Source organism: Salmo trutta, chromosome 2, assembly GCF_901001165.1.
Source record: "Salmo trutta chromosome 2, fSalTru1.1, whole genome shotgun sequence".
NCBI classification, from domain to species: domain Eukaryota; kingdom Metazoa; phylum Chordata; class Actinopteri; order Salmoniformes; family Salmonidae; genus Salmo; species Salmo trutta.
The window spans coordinates 70,614,840-70,632,446 of record NC_042958.1 but is presented as its reverse complement, the minus strand read 5'-3'; the positions used below and the strand labels follow the sequence as shown (position 1 = coordinate 70,632,446).

General features: G+C 42.7%; 1 protein-coding gene across 3 annotated transcripts in view; it reads right to left on the bottom strand.

The window, feature by feature from the left end:
* Window positions 1-17,361, bottom strand: part of LOC115162282 (WD repeat-containing protein 38) — a 41,023-nt gene extending 23,662 nt beyond the window's left edge. The window contains exons 1-2 of one of the 3 annotated variants that reach the window (XM_029713439.1): window positions 17,082-17,210; window positions 843-1,183 (exon numbers count right to left, since the gene is read on the bottom strand). In XM_029713439.1, coding sequence (XP_029569299.1) covers window positions 843-1,183 — 341 coding nt within the window. In that variant the 5' untranslated portion in view covers window positions 17,082-17,210. Of the gene's footprint in view, window positions 1-842; window positions 1,184-17,081 lie in introns of all 3 variants that reach the window. The other 2 variants (XM_029713447.1, XM_029713456.1) reach the window with 2 other exon arrangements.
* Window positions 17,362-17,607: the final 246 nt, after the last annotated feature.

Genomic DNA, 17,607 nt, shown 5'->3' with positions numbered 1-17,607 from the left:
GGTGTGTCCAATCAATTTTAACCACTCCCTCTTCAAATTAGGGTTAATTGGAAAATCTGTTAAAAAGAGAACATTGTATTATTTCTTTGTACTCCCTGACGAAGGCCATGCAGCCGAAACACGTCGGATTTTTAAAAACATTGTTTCTATTGAACATGCCATACTAATAAAGGCATTTTAATCAATTATATGAAGAGTGCCTTGGTCCTCCTTTCTTTTTGTTTAGTTCTATGTTTAGTTAATTGGGATTGGGGCCTTCAATTGGAGGCAGCTGTTTCTCGTTGCCTCTGATTGAAGGTCCTATAATTAGGGGTGTGTTTGTTATGGGAATTGTGGGAGGTTGTTATTGCATAGCTGTGTGTAGCCTGCATTACTGTTTGTCGTCCGTTCGTTTTCTTGTTTTGTTTCGTCAGTGTTCTAAATAAAGTTAAAATGAGCACTCAACCCGCTGCACCTTGGTCCACTTCCTACGACGGCCGTTACAACAAGATACTTCAGAAAATCTTCAAAACATTTCTACAATGATTTTTTAATAGCGGTTCAAAATTTCTTGGGCCCTACAATCCCAAATGTAATGCATTGGTATCAGAAGTCTTATGGCACTATCGTGTGAGGCCATGAGAGGTGTTGGTGGATGAGTGGAGGAGCTTGAAAGAAAGCACTTCCAGAGCAAGGATAATGGGGTGAATTAGGTACAAAAGTAAAATCGACTTTTGTATTTTCTGTGTTTTAAAATACAATCACATTTTTGGCAACAGAACTTTGTAGTTTATTTTAATAATTTGTTTAGATGGGTATCTCTGCGCACACACACCCACACACACACGGCTTAATCTACTTACAACACAGAGTGAATGTGGAGCTCTCCTTTGGTTTTAGGCTGGGTGTGTGTAGTACTTATGTACGCCTCCTCTTTATAGACATTGGTCTGTGGGCCTTTACCTATATCTCTCAATTCAGTGAGTTCTGGACCAGTTGTGGCACTCTCTTTATGTGTGTCTGGTTCTGTGTCTAATTCTGCTTCACTCTCTGCTTCTTCACTGTCAGGATAAGTCTCAGATCCAGGGTCTGAGTCAAAGTCACTTAGCATGTAGCTACGACTGGGTTGTTTAGAGTCTTCTTCACCATCACCATGAGCTTGAAAGACTCCTCTCCTGGAGGCTGCAGTGGCATTGTTAGACATCTGGATAGGAGAACATGAGATGTAATATAGATTTTCTTTATGAACTTTATAGATCAAAGGTATTTATAAAGAAAAACTTACACAATAGCAGCTATGTTGACACTGCCATGTTGATCTGAGCCTTGCTGTTGGAAAACCACTTTTGACTACAGTGACTGACTTTCGGCTGTCACAGATGCACCTCGCCAACTTATGTCTACAGTCAGCTTCACTATCCTTACTGCTCAAACACACCATTGCGATGAGCGAGCAAGGGGACAGGGTTCCGGTATTGAACATAGAGAAGTTAGATTTCAAAATTCCTAATAAGACACTTTGGTTTGTGCACAAAACATCACTCACAGTCGAAGATATGAACATTTTATTTTCATCATATGTCTGCCATGTTTTTGGATGACGTGACGATGTTGTCGCAGCTCGCGCTGCTCCCTGTGCGCACTGAGTCCTAATGCGTGTGTGAAGTTGGGTTGTGTAAACCGGATGCAATCCGGCTATAGACGATCCATGAATCGGCGTGCGAAGGTGAGTAGATCAAAATAAATTATATTTGTCACATGCGCTGAACACAACAGGTTCACCTTACAGTGAAATGCTTACTTACAAGCCCTTAACCAACAATGCCGTTTTAAGAAGAATAAGTATTAAAGTATTTAATAAATAAACTGAAGTAAAAAATTATAAAAAAATACAAATTCAAGAGCAACAATAAAATAACAGTAACAACTCTATATACAGGGGGTACCGGTACAGAGTCAATGTGTGGGGCACAGGTTAGTCGAGGAAATTGAGGTAATATGTACATGAAGGTAGAGGTAAAGTGACTATGTATAGATAATAAACAAAGAGTAGCAGCAGCGTAAAAATGGGAGGGGGGGGTTCAATGCAAATAGTTTGGGTAGCCATCTGATTAGCTGTTCAGGAGTCTTATGGCTTGGGGGTAGAAGCTGTTAAGAAGCCTTTTGTACCTAGACTTTGCGCTCCGATACCGCTTGCCGTGCGGTAGCAGAGAGAACAGTCTATGAATAGGGTGGCTGGAGTCTTTGACAATTTTTAGGGCCTTCCTCTGACACCGCCCGGTATAGAGGTCCTGGATGGCAGGAAGCTTGGCCCCAATGATGTATTTGGCCGTACGCACTACCCTCTGTAGTGTCTTGTGGTCGGAGGCCGAGCAGTTGCTATACCAGGTGGTGATGCAACCAGTCAGGAGGCTCTCGATGGTACAGCTGTAGGACTTTTTGAGGATCTGGGGACCCATGCCAAATCTTTTCAGTCTCCTGAGGGGGAATAGGTTTTGTTGTGCCCTCTTCACAACTGTCTTGGTGTGTTTGGACCATGACAGTTCGTTGGTGATGTGGACACCAAGGAAATTGAAGCTCTCAACCTGCTCCACTACAGCCCCGTCGATGAGAATGGGGGCATGCTCGCCCTCCTTTTCCTGTAGTCCACGATCATCTCCTTTGTCTTGATCATGTTGAGGGAGAAGTTGTTACCCTGGCACCACACTGCCAGGTCTCTGACCTCCTCCCTATAGGCTGTCTCATCGTTGTCGGTGATCAGGCCTACCACAGTTGTGTCGTCAGGAAACTTAAAGATGGTGTTGGAGTCATGCTTGACCATGCAGTCATGGGTGAACAGGAAGAAAAGGAGGTGACTGAGCACGCACCCCTGAGGGGCCACCGTGTTGAGGATTTAAAATATATATACTGCTCAAAAAAATAAAGGGAACACTTAAACAACACAATGTAATTCCAAGTCAATCACACTTCTGTGAAATCAAACTGTCCACTTAGGAAGCAACACTGATTGACAATAAATGTCACATGCTGTTGTGCAAATGAAATAGACAACAGGTGGAAATTATAGGCAATAAGCAAGACACCCCCAATAAAGGAGTGGTTCTGCAGTTGGTAACCACAGACCGCTTCTCAGTTCCTATGCTTCCTGGCTGATGTTTTGGTCACTTTTGAATGCTGGCGGTGCTTTCACTGTAGCATGAGACGGAGTCTACAACCCACACAAGTGGCTCAGGTAGTGCAGCTCATCCAGGATGGCACATCAATGCGAGCTGTGGCAAGAAGGTTTGCTGTGTCTGTCAGTGTAGTGTCCAGAGCATGGAGGCGCTACCAGGAGACAGGCCAGTACATCAGGAGACGTGGAGGAGGCCGTAGGAGGGCAACAACCCAGCAGCCGGACCGCTACCTCCGCCTTTGTGTAAGGAGGAGCAGGAGGAGCACTGCCAGAGCCCTGCAAAATTACCTCCAGCAGGCCACAAATGTGCATGTGTCTGCTCAAACGGGCAGAAACAGACTCCATGAGGGTGGTATGAGGGCCCGACGTCCACAGGTGGGGGTTGTACTTACAGCCCAACACTGTGCAGGACATTTGGCATTTGCCAGAGAACACCAAGATTGGCAAATTCGCCACTGGCGCCCTGTGCTCTTCACAGATGAAAGCAGGTTCACACTGAGCACGTGACAGACGTGACAGAGTCTGGAGACGCCGTGGAGAACGTTCTGCTGCCTGCAACATCCTCCAGCATGACCGGTTTGGCGATGGGTCAGTCATGGTGTGGGGTGGCATTTCTTTGGGGGGCCGCACAGCCCTCCATGTGCTCGCCAGAGGTAGCCTGACTGCCATTAGGTACCGAGATGAGATCCTCAGACCCCTTGTGAGACCATATGCTGGTGCGGTTGGCCCTGGCTTCCTCCTAATGCAAGACAATGCTAGACCTCATGTGGCTGGAGTGTGTCAGCAGTTCCTGCAAGAGAAAGGCATTGATGCTATGGACTGGCCCGCCCGTTCCCCAGACCTGAATCCAATTGAGCACATCAGGGACATCATGTCTCGCTCCATCCACCAACGCCACGTTGGCACCACAGACTGCCAGGAGTTGGCGGATGCTTTAGTCCAGGTCTGGGAGGAGATCCCTCAGGAGACCATCCACCACCTCATCAGGAGCATGCCCAGGCGTTGTAGGGAGGTCATACAGGCACATGGAGGCCACACACACTACTGAGCCTCATTTTGACTTGTTTTAAGGACATTACATCAAAGTTGGATCAGCCTGTAGTGTGGTTTTCCACTTTAATTTTGAGTGTGACTCCAAATCCAGACCTCCATGGGTTGATAAATTGGATTTCCATTGATTATTTTTGTGTGATTTTGTTGTCAGCACATTCAACTATGTAAAGAAAAAAGTATTTAATAAGATTATTTCTTTCATTCAGATCTAGGATGTGTTGTTTAAGTGTACCCTTTATTTTTTTGAGCAGTGTATATATATTTCACCTTTATTTAACTAGGCAAGTCAGTTAAGAACAAATTCTTAATTACAATGATGGCTTGCTAAAAAGCAAAAGGCTTTCTGCGGGGACAAGGGCAGGGATTAAAAATAAAATAAAAATCTAGTACAAAACACACATCGTGACAAGAGAGACACCACAACACTACATAAAGAGAGACCTAAGATGACAACATAGCATGGTAGCAACACAACATGACAACAACATGGTAGAAACACAACATGGCAGCAGCACAACATGGTAGCAGCACAAAACATGGTACAAACATTATTGGGCACAGACAACAGTACAAAGGGCAAGAAGGTAGAGATAACAATACATCACGCAAAGCAGCCCCAACTGTCAGTAAGAGTGTTTTTTGCAGCTCGTTCCAGTCGCTAGCTGCAGCGAACTGAAAAGAGGAGCAACCCAGGGATGTGTGTGCTTTGGGGACCTTTAACAGAATGTGACTGGCAGAACAGGTGTTGTATGTGGAGGATGAGGGCTGCATTAGGTATCTCAGATAGAGGGGAGTGAGACCTAAAAGGGTTTTTATAAACAAGCATAAACCAGTGGGTCTTGCGACGGGTATACAGATATGACCAGTTTACAGAGGAGTATAGAGTGCAGTGATGTGTCCTATAAGGAGCATTGGTGGCAAATCTGATGACCGAATGGTAAAGAACATCTAGCCGCTCGAGAGCACCCTTACCTGCCGATCTATAAATTATGTCGCCGTAATCTGGCATGGGTAGGATGGTCATCTGAATCAGGGTTAGTTTGGCAGCTGGGGTGAAAGAGGAGCGATTACAAATAGAGGAAACCATGTCTAGATTTAACTTTAGCCTGCCGCTTTGATATGTGCTGATAGAAGGACAGTGTATCGTCCAGCCATACTCCCAAGTACTTGTATGAGGTGACTACCACATGCTCTAAACCCTCAGAGGTAGTAATCACACCCCAAGACCTTTGTTTTCAAGGTGTTCAGAACAAGGTTAAGGGCAGAGAAAGCTTGTTGGACACTAAGAAAGCTTTGTTGTAGAGCGTTTAACACAAAATCCGGGGAGGGGTCAGCTGAGTATAAGACTGTATCATCTGCATATAAATAGATGAGAGAGCTTCCGACTGCCTGAACTATGTTGTTGATGTAAATTGAGAAGAGCGTGGGGCCTAGGATCAAGCATTGGGGTACTCCCTTGGTGACAGGCAGTGGCTGAGACAGCAGATGTTCTGATTGTTCAGATTGCATACCAGAGAGAATACTATAGACATCAAGAAAGCCAGTCAGTTGATTACTGACACGTTTTTCCAACACTTTTGATAAACAGGGCAAAATGGAAATTGGCCTATTACAGTTAGGATCAGCTTGATCTGCCCCTTTAAATAAAGGATGCACCGTGGCTGCCTTCCAAGCAATGGGAACCTCCCCAGAGGAGAAACAGGTTAAAAAGATCAGAGCTAGGCTTGGCGATGATATGAGCAGCAGCCTTAAAGAAGAAAGGGTCTAAACCATCTGACACAGATAGTTTTTTGGGGTCAAGTTTAAGGAGCTGCTTTAGCACCTCGGACTAAGTGACCGCCTGCAGGGAGAAACTTTGTAGCGGGGCAGGGGGAAAATAGGGAGGAGCATCGGGGCTAGTTGCATTAGAAGGGGTGGGAGATGAGGAAATGTTGGACAGGCAAGGAGGAATGGCTGAGTCAAATATGAATGCTGACTTAAAAGCGTCCCAAACAAAGAAAGACACCGAGCCAACTAAGACCAGAGAGAATACATCCAACTCCGCCGTATTGAAGGCTCTGAATCAACAACAAACTTTGATGCAGGCAAATGTCAAACAAGCAGTTAAGGAATCCCTAGAGGAACTGCTTTCGGGAGAAATTAAATAACTTAAGGATATGGTGGAAGCCTTAAACACGTCTATCTTAAAACTCAAACGATATTTCCAGCCAATCTGTCACATGCAAGTCTCTGGAGCGAAATGCAGGTTAGCGCCAGGGCTGCTACAGACGACATAGCCACTTGCCGAGATGCATCCACACTGAGCAAAAAGGTAGAGTTGCCGCTTTCAAGGCGCGGAACTCTAACCCAGACGCTTATAAGAAATCCCGCTATGCCCTCTGACGAACCATCAAAAAGGAACAGGAAAAGCGTCAATACAGGACTAAGGTTGAATCCTACTACACCGGCTCCGACGCTCGTCGGATGTGGCAGGGCTTGCAAACTATTACGGACAACAAAGGGAAGCACAGCCGCGAGCTGCCCAGTGACACAAGCCTACCAGACGAGCTAAATTACTTCTATGCGCGTTTCGAGGCAAGCATCACTAAAGCATGCATGAGAGCACCAGCTGTTCCGGACGACTGTGTGATCACACTCTCTGTAGCCGATATAAGACCTTTAAACAGGTCAACATTCACAAGGCAGCAGGGCCAAACGGATTACCAGGATGTGTCTTTAATGACATGTTCAACCTGTCCCTGACCGAGTCTGTAATACCAACATGTTTCAAGCAGACCACCACAGTCCCTGTGCCCAATAACACCAAGGTAACCTGCCTAAATGACTACCGATCCATAGCACTCAAGTCTGTAGCCATGAGGTGCTTTGAAAGGCTGGTCATGGCTCACATCAATACCATTATACCAGAAACCCTAGACCCACTCCAATTTGCATTCTACCCCAACAATCTCTATTGCACTCCACACTGCCCTTTCCAACCTGGACAAAAAGAACGCCTACATGAGAATGCTATTCATTGACTACAGCTCAGCGTTCAACACCACAGTGCCCTCAAAGCTCATCACTAAGCTAAGGACCCTGGGACTCTGCAACTGGATCCTGACGGGCCTCCCCCAGGATCCAGGGTAGGGTAGGTAACTGAGGGTAGGTAACAACACATCTGCCATGCTGATAATGAGCAAGCCTTCCTTCATGACCTGGCCTCTGTAGATTGGTATAGAATCAGCTTGATCCCCTCTGTCGAAGAAGCTTGGACCTTCTTTTTTGATATTTTCAGTGGTTTTGTTGACAAACCCACCCCCAAAAAGAAAATGAAAATGAAAAACAGCCCCTGGTTTGACCGTGATCTGGCAGAGTTACTCCACCTCGAAAATTCCATGCTCTAACCTCAAGAAGTTCTGGAAAACGGTTAAAAACCTGGAGAACAAACCCTCCTCCTCACAGCTGCCCATGTCCCTTAATGTTGATGATGTGGTTGTTACTGACAAGGAGCTCATGGCTGAACACTAATCAACACTTTATTAAGCTTCCTTGTGCCTTAGTTGAGTGTCCTTGGTCGCGTATGTCCATGTTATTAAGCATCTTGAAGGTTCAGAGGCCAGTTGTCAGGAATTTATTACGGATTTTGGACTTTTGAGACGGTATTCGGAACTACACGGGCTTCTCTGCCAAAAGATTACCGGAAGTCCTTACTATTACAATTTTTAAGAAAGAGTAAAAGGCGCTGGTTAATCCGATGTCTGCATTGGCCATGCAGCATTTATAGTGATATGGCCTCTGCAGAAGTCAGGGCATTCATACCTTTAGCGCTTCATGGAGCAGCGCAGAGTGGTTGTGAAGGAAGTTGTCAAGGAAGTGAGTTTGTGTTTATACAGGACCTCTTGCCCCCACCTACCATCAACCAACCATGTCAATGCATAGCTATATGGACCCCTCCGCATTGTTAAAAGATTTAGGGCGGCGTACAACTATGCGTTATGTAGCTCAATTTAGCCTCTGCATGCCTCTGGAGGCTCCGCAAATGCGCCACACTCTCCATATGGAGCCTCTGACCACATTTTTGGATCAAGCATAAATTGGATTTTAGTTCTACGGGGACTCTGCTGTACTGAGTTTGGGAACCACTGCTGTACTGAACTCTAGTGTACTGTATTGTAATCTACTGTGCTCTGCTGTGCTGCGATGCCCAAACTTGTGAATGACATTCATATCCATAATTATGCATTACCTTAATTCAGTTACCAGGTGTAAATCCACTTCACTTACTGTAGTTCAATAACCAAAAGAGATTTATTCAATCTCAAGGTGCCATGTCATAGCTGACACTGACATCCCATTCTTTCTGCAGACATGTTTGAATCTTAATTCGGAGCAGATATATCAGAGTTTTTGGAAAAACGTGGTCACATAAAAACCTGAGAGAGATTTTATCGTAATTCCGTTACCAAAGTCTGCATCTGCACAGTTCTTCCACTAAATTCGTTTTTGTACATATTTCTGAATAAATTGTTAAAAGTAGTCCTAGTGCATAGAGTTGTAATGGTTTGATAAACTTTGAAATCAATATTTTTTTGTTTGGCATACATTTAAAATTTAGTTTGGCATACATTTTAAAGTGAAAAAACGTAGTCAAAGTGTAATTCCATTACTGTGGAATTGCCCACGCCAAACAGTACCTAACCTGTAACTCCCAGTAATCGATACCAAAAATGTATTCAATTATATTATCTGGTGTAACAATCTGTAGCTAAGTTTACCAGAACCTGGAAAGACAGGCATAGTTGAAATTTTCACATTTTGATTGTTGTAATCAAAAAGTGAAAAGTGGATCGGCGATGGCTAGAAGGCCGGTGGCGTCGACCGCCGAACGCCGCCCGAACAAGGAGAGGGACCGACTTCGGGGGAAGTCGTGACAATTGTTATATTCTGACCAACTGTGTTAGTTTCTGTACTTTGAATACTTATAATTTTATGCTCTCTATAATGTAGGTAAATTAGCCAGCTAATAGCCGTGTTCAAATTCAATTCAGTAGCTTACATTTGACATAAAGTCATACCACTTGTAGCCTATCTTGGAAATTCTAGATATAACTTTGATTAAAACTATGGACATGGAAATTGATTGGACATTTTGATTACAGAGATCCCAATTAGATTATTTATTTCATGATTAGCTTTATGAAGGAAGGACCCTTTACCTCAACCCCCAGCAAGCGTCTAGACATCACTACAATAACAGCTATAGGGATTGAATCCAGTTATGCTTCTGTCTGGTGACTATTTTTATTAGCCTGATACATCAAATACAATTGTTTTGGGGCTACTATGTGTAAAGCAGTCACTACTAGCAGTCATTCAATCTTCTGAGAAGTCCCCCACAGCGGCATAAGAAACAGGGCGGGGTTGGCCACAACATGTTTTCATTTGAGGAGGCTTTCCGGACAGATAAGTGATGGGCAGAGCGGGTTCGAATAGCTCAGTGGGTTTGCCTGGGCTGAGCATGTTCAGTACAAAAATGTTTTGGGGAAAGTTGCAGATAGAACACTCCATGAATAGAACTGACATGATTTCAATCAGAGAGGCATGTTTGTTCTACATAATACACTTATGTCTGAACATTGGCCAACGTTGTGTCTGTCCTTCTGCTGAACGTGGCCCGGGTACGCCCTTAGGTACATATGTGAAGCTAGCCACAATAACGATTGGCCACAATAGTGGAATTTGCGGTTCGTCTTCAAAATAAAAGTCCCTCATTGAAAGTGATGCAGACTGATACAAATAGTGGAATCTTGGCATGGGTCCACAGATCCTCAAAAGGTCCTACAGCTGCACCATCGAGAGCATCCTGACTGGTTGCATCACCACCTGGTATGGCAACTGCTCGGCATCTGAGGCGCTAAGGTGGGGAGTGGGAACGGACCAGTACATCACTGGGGCCAAGCTCCCTGCCATCGAGGACCTATAAGCGGTGTCAGAGGAAAGTCCATAAAATAATCAGACTCCAGTCACCCAAGTTATAGACAGTTTTTTCTGCTACCACACGGCAAGCGGTACTGGAGCGCCAACTCTAGGACCAAAAGGCTCCCCAACAGCTTCTACCCCCAAGCCATAAGACTGCTGAACAATTCATGAAATCGCCGCCGGACAATTTACATTGACCCCCCCTCCCCCTCCCTTTTGTAAATTGCTGCTACTCACTGTTTGTTTGTTACCTATGCATAGTCACTTCACCCCCACCTACAATTACCTCAACTAGCCTCTACCCCCGCACACCGACTCGGTACCGGTGCCCCCTGTATATAGCCTCGCTATGTTATTCTTATTGTGTTACTTTTTATTATTACTTTTTATTTTAGTCTACTTGGTAAATATTTTCTTCTTCTTGAACTCCACTGTTGACTGTTGGTTAAGGGCTTGTAAGTAAGCGTTTCACGGTAAGGTCTACACTTGTTGTATTCGGTGCATGTGACAAATGAAGTTTGATTTGAATCATGCCATATTTGGACTAGATAAATAATTTCAGATTAAATACAATAATTAACTACTGAAATGATACTGTGGCTGTATTAGACTGCATAATTGTATTGGGGCATACTTATATGGATTGTGCACCCATGAAACAGGGTATCTTCCAACTCAGTGGCACCCATAGAAAGTAATTCTCAAGAGTTTCCACAAATATTATCGTCTTAGCTCTTATTGAAGGACTTGGAAATCACCTTCCCAGTCAGCCTATTGTGTGTATTGAATATTCTAATTGCACTGTTCAGCCTAACCTATGGACTGTGCACCCATGAAATGGGGTATCAGCCTACTCAGTGACACCCACAGAAAACACCTATGTAGAGTTTACAAAAATATTAGCAGCTTAGCTCTATTGCATCACTCTGAAACCACTGTGAAAATAGCCACATTAGCTCACCAATTAACCTACGATGTATATTGAACATTCAGAATGTACGTTCACTAAATGTTGCTAGTCATGCGAAAGTTGAAATCAATTTTCGGTAAGAAAGATGTCAGCAACTCCAGTTCCAGTTATGATGTTTAATGGCAATTATATTCACAGCGGGGTTCTAAATGTGTGTGTGTTTTTCTGAAAGTACATCATAAATAAAAAGTAATTAGTATGCAATATTGGTACAATATCAAGATACAAGCAATAATACAATATCACAGTGGTAACATAATAAACTGTTACAACAGTAAATAAGTCACAATGACACTGACAGATAAAAATGCACCAATGATTTACATAGGAAACAGTAACTGGAAAGCTCCACAAGGGGGCAGGGCAGAGCTATACAATAAACAGGCCAAAAGGCCATGACTGCAACTTCAAAGGAGGCTAGCAGTACAAGATAGCAATTCTCCGTCGTCACTAGCATGCATATTATAGCTAAAGAACTAGTGGATAGAATATAACAGTGTCTCGTGTGTCTGAGGTTATAATAAAAAACACTGTCTACACATTCTCTATACATGTACCAATTACTGGGCATGAGGCCGCCACGTGCAAATCAATTAGCTGGCAATGGAAAATAACTCAAATCTGTGTGCTAAAGTAGAAACAACATAACACAATTACAAAAAAAGGAAATATGCATTATGATGAAGTACTTACTGCTGCATGAACGCACAGATGTACAAAATTATTATCGGTAAGGAAACAACAAAAGGCAAGGTGTGCAAGGGGGAAAATGCACTGCTCAACTAAACAAGTTCAGCCAGGTTCTGAAAGGAGGATATGCAAATGTAGGCATGTGTAGAACAGACGAGTGACCCAGCACCCAGAACGGCATGGAATATTGTACAATCATGACTTGTTGTGTTCATGCCAAATGAAAAGGTAATTAAAAAACATTTACCATTAAGATGGTATGAACAATGCTGAATGGGTCTAGACAAAGAATGAGTTCTCCAGCAGGTGTACTGAAACATTCAAGGGCCATTTTCTCAAAAGTGGTATTACAAGTTTATCAACTTTCAAAGCAGAATTACTTTCCCATTGTTCCTCAACTGCAGTGTATGATATACCATTTTCTAGCTCTAAATCTCTACTATAATCCAATGTAAAACACAAATTTTGCTACATAAGACCGAATCGAGTCGTGAGAATGCTTGGAAGCTGGAAGTCGTGAGAATGCTTGGAAGCTGGAAATGTTGAAAAGTAATCTTTAGACATGTTGTAATTTTCTTAGTTGTTTTGTAATTTACAAAATCAAGCAGACAATAAGAAAGAAAATTGCGTTTGCAAAAGTTGACATTTTGTGAGCCAATGGGGTCGCCTAGGTAACCACAGGAGGTTTCCCCACAGGGGGCGGGTGTAACGGTTGTCGTCGGATTTAGACCAAAATGCAGCGGGGAAATGTGCACTCATCTTCTTTATTATAAACGGACAAGAAGGAGAACCAAAACAAACACGTACACAAAGAAAACACAACGACTAATCACAGGCTGGTAAGGCACAAAGCTATACACAGCATAATCTCCCACAAAGTACTCAAACACATACCTATATTTAGGACTCTCAATAAGAGGCAACTAGAAAACACCTGCCTCCAATTGAGAGTCCAACCCCAATTAACAAACATAAATACAAAAGACTAGACAGAACATAGAAATACACTAACATAGAACAGTGCCCAAAAACCCCCAGAATACATAAATCAAATACCCTACTAAACAAACCACCTGACCGTCCTGACCAAACTACAATAACAAATAACCCCTATTACTGGTCAGGACGTAACAGCGGGGCCATGACGTTCTATCTAATAACAACTTGAGCTTCTCAATTACACTCCATGCTATTCTCAATACTCACTCAATCTGCCAATACTCAGTTACTTTGTTACATGGCAGACTGTGTCTTGATCTGTGTAATGATATCCCCAATGCCCAATAATACTTATGTTTCTTTCCTCCACTGTTCCCACCCTGTGCCGATGCACCACCAATGCGCTTGTCCTTCAACCAGTGGCATACCTTTACATAGCAGGAAGTGCAGACCAGACAACCCTACATCTCTGACCATCTCATGTTTGAGGTTCACGACTCGACATTTACGCTTGTCCTCTTGTCCGCTCAACTAAAATAAATAGTCGGACAAGAAGAATATAGATTTAAGTTGTCCGAATGGACAAGTAAAAAAAAAGCACAAAAAATAATATCAAACAATTACTCCGATTAGAATTGGATCAGATAGGACAACATTGGAATAATATTCAAATCTATTTTTCATGTACATACATTTTCAAAAAGCCTACATGTCAAAGTGTAGGTGATATACATATCGGCTACAGCCTCATGTCTAAAATGATGCTGACATGAGGGAGGCGCCCGAAAATGTAGCCAAACTTTAATGAGATTTTTAAGTACATAAATATAGGCCAAAACGCCAGTCATGTTTGACAAATATAATGAAGGATAATTAACATTAACATCTAAAGCAGGTGTCAAACTCGTTCCACGGAGGGCACAGTGTCTGCGGCTTTTTGTTCCTCCGTTGTACTTGATTGATGAATTAAGGTTACTGATTAATTAGTAAGGTACTCCCCAAACCTGGTTGGCTGGGTTTTAATTGAAAGGAGAAACCAAAAACCTGCAGAAACTAGGCCCTCTACGGAATGAGTTTTAAACCCCTGGTCTAAAGGCTTGATTCTGTTTACTTGGTATGTTCAGATTAAAATGGTCACATCGCACATCACCCACCTTGAATCCGAGCGGAGGAGTTAGCATTTTGAAACTATTTAACCATACACTTAATTGTTAAAAACCTGGATGTTTGTCATTTATGTCATTCCTTGTTTGGGTCTGTTGTCGCCTCCTTCTTTGCCCAAAGATGGCTATTACCAGCTCATCGTCCTCTACTGTCCAGTGTAATATCGCTCCTTTCCCCTTTTTTTGGTTTTTATTTTAAGGGAGTATGCAAGCACACTCATTCACCTAGCCGAGTTCTGCTAGGCACCAGCCAAACCTATGTATGCGGGCGGTTTAAGTGTTTAATGCTGTTTGTTCACCGGTCCAGCTGCACTGGCGTGTCCATTTCTGGCAAGTGCGCAACTCTTTGGCTGCATAATCACAGAAACACCTCATCCTCATGGTATCCCAACTACTGCTGGGAGACGACAACTTATTTATGCATTTCTTTCACACAGGAATCACTATTGTCAAATAACTGAACTTATGTAGTTGGCAGTGAAAAGGGAATGACTTGATTAACTGTAATGGCAATAATTTAGTTGTTTGTGTTTTCTCACTGATCACAACATTATTGTATATAATTGTGGTTTCTGTAAAACTGCAGGTTTGTACAATACAACCTGACCTTTGGTCACACCCAGGATAAGAACGCTGTGGAGAAACAATATCAGACACACTGACAATCTTTTTGTTGCCTCAATGAATACAAAAAAACATCAAGTAACTTTGAAAAATCTAGATTGAGTGCTGCCCCTCTACTTAAGAATCTGATGTACTTATAATGGTCAACACACTAGTTCTGAGCTTTCTAGAACCTTTCACGATAGAGATGATATTCACAAGTTGATCTCTCACATATTTTGATTGTCCACATAGTGCTCTCAGATCATGGTTTTCAGACTCAAATGTTCAGTGGCGATTGTGTGAAAAATGTAAATGGCCAATCAATGACATAATACACTTAGCTTGAGTATGTTATTATTTATCCTCTATCCCAGTCCCTAATTGAACCTTAAGCCATACCCCCTAGACCCCTTTGGAGCTACGGGAGGACTGGTATGCCTTGAAAAACTCTCAACTTTTTCCCTAATCGTTATCATTTTATGGAACACTCACTTACAAACATGACCTGTGGAATGCACGTGGAATTTTGACTTGGGAGCACCAGTGCCTCTCAGATAATACATTGAATGGCAAATGGTTACATCTGTATCTTATCATCCAGTGTGCTCAGACTGTTGTTTCATTTGTATCATTTGAGAGGAGTGCATCACGAGCAAAGTGTCACATCCTGACCAGCAGGTGGAGTAGGTGTATACGTTTTGGTCAGGGCGTGGCAGAAGGAGTGTGTTTTGTATGTTCTGTCTAGGTTGGGTTGTTCTATGTATAGTTAATTGGGGTGGACTTCCAATTGAAGGCAGGTGTGTGGTGTTGCCTTTGATTGGGAGTCCTATATTAGTTGGGTGTGTTTGTGGGGAATTGTTTGTGAGCACTGCTTGTTGAGCCTGCCACACTGTTGTTAGTCGTGAGTACTGTTTATTGTTTTGTTTTTTTCCCCTGTGGATGCTGTTTGTTTTTTTCCTATTAAAAGAATGAGTATCCACATACCCGCTGCATTTTGGTCTTCCCTTCAACACCACGACGAAATTCGTGACACAAAGTCATTTGTATCATTTTACTTTGTTGGGAGAACCACTAGCAAGTCTGATGAGGCTCTGCCATAGAAACAAACGGAACATGGCTTTGTCTCAGTGGTTGCACCTTTACAATGCAGAAAATCGCTTGTCTCTAGCTCAAACCGTTAAAAAATCAAGACCTATTTTACTCGAGCTTCTTTCTGGCAGTGGATTGCGGTACACTCTTAAAAAGGGGCACACACAAATTAATCATCATGAGTAACGCTTCGAACACACCGACAGTGTTATTGTGCAAAATGGTACGCAGCATCATCTGGCTATGTATGCAACAAAAGTTCAACATTCACCTTCTTATACCATTTCTGCCAAGCTATCTACGCATACAGTCTGATGCATACATTTGATAAATCCAAGGTATGCACCACACCGTGCGCTCTGCAACGCAATGTTGCAAGGCAAACAGAGCGTTTCATTGGAAATGAATGTAATCTGGTGTACCAAAATACAATGACGCTGTCGGTGTGATCGAAGTGTAAGGAACTACGCAAACTATGAAAACACAGATCAAATAAACCCAATTTAACCTATAAAAAACATTTGTTACAGAAAATAGATGATTTGCAATATGGATCAGGATTGCATTTTCGAAGGCAGGTTAGGAGAACTTACGCAGTAGGTTAGGATAATTAACGTAGCATGTTAGAAACATTAGTTTAAGGTTAGGACATTGGTTAGGCTAGGGTTAGTTAAAATGCTCCCCGAAATGACTCAACATTTCGATTTATGTGTAACTTCCGTAGCTGTATAAAGAATCCCGGAGCAGACAACGCGAAAAGTCTGTCGATGTGGCCTTGAGCAAGACACTTAACCCTAATTTGCTCCAGTAACGCCATACTACTATGGCTGACCCTGTAAAACAACCCATTTCACTGCATCTATCCGGTGAATGTGACAATAAAAACATATTTTTCCATTAATTATCCAAGTAAACCCAGATCTCGAAAATGGCAGATACGGTTACATTGAAAATAACGGTTGGCCATCTTGGACGCTGTCTCCAGTTATTTTATAGTTCAATGACCTCACTAATGGTGCTTTCATGACAACTGGGAACTCGGGGGGAAAAAATAGGTCAAAGTTGGATGACTGTTCTAAACGATTTTTTCCCAGTCTGAACTAGTTTTTTTCCTGAGGAAGAGATTTCCGGAGTTCCCGGTTGTTTTTAATGCGGCAACAGCATGTGCACGGGTTGCTTCACGCTGTTCCACCGTGGTAGCAACAGGACTAACACAGCAGAGAAGTTTGGTAGAGAAGTTTCAACGCTCGTAGTTGTTGCGGTAATTGACCCACTATGCTGTTTCCTTTGTGCAGCCACTTCACATCGCTGGGTATACCTTTAACTAGCTAACTAGCTGGCTAAATTAATCTAGCTAGCTAGCTAGTTGGCAATACACTTGCCCTGGCTGGCTGTCATGATCAAACCAACACACTTTGGATCAATAAAAAAGGCAAAACCCAAAACGGAATCATCTCACCTTATCCTTTTTTGAGTAATCCTTGTTTCTTTTTTTCTGATTGACTCTTGTGTTATGTTGTATTTGAACACCAACATATGTTTTCTATGCTAGCTCTCGCCTCTCCTCCGGGCAGTCATTTGAATCGAGGTGACAACTAACATCGTTGCTTAGCAACCAACATCATTTTAACCCCCTCCGCTCATGGAGATGTCATGACCCATGACGCAATTTTAGAGGCAAAAACAATGAGGTGCCAAATTGAGGGGACATATGATTATTATCACGTACTACAACATCTATAAAAGGTACCTTGTAATAAATGTTTTGCAGAATAAACACAGTATAGATAATAGGATGAGTTATGTTGAAACATAAATGTATATTGTGAGTTTTATGTTAGGGTGGACCAATGGGCACGTTTGAGTGTTAGGGCAAAAGCATAGGGCTAAAGCAAAAACAGTACAGAATGAAGATAGGCAGGAACTGCTTGTCTAATAAAAATCCCTGATCAGGCTTGTAGGTGATGTCATGGCGAAATTGGCTA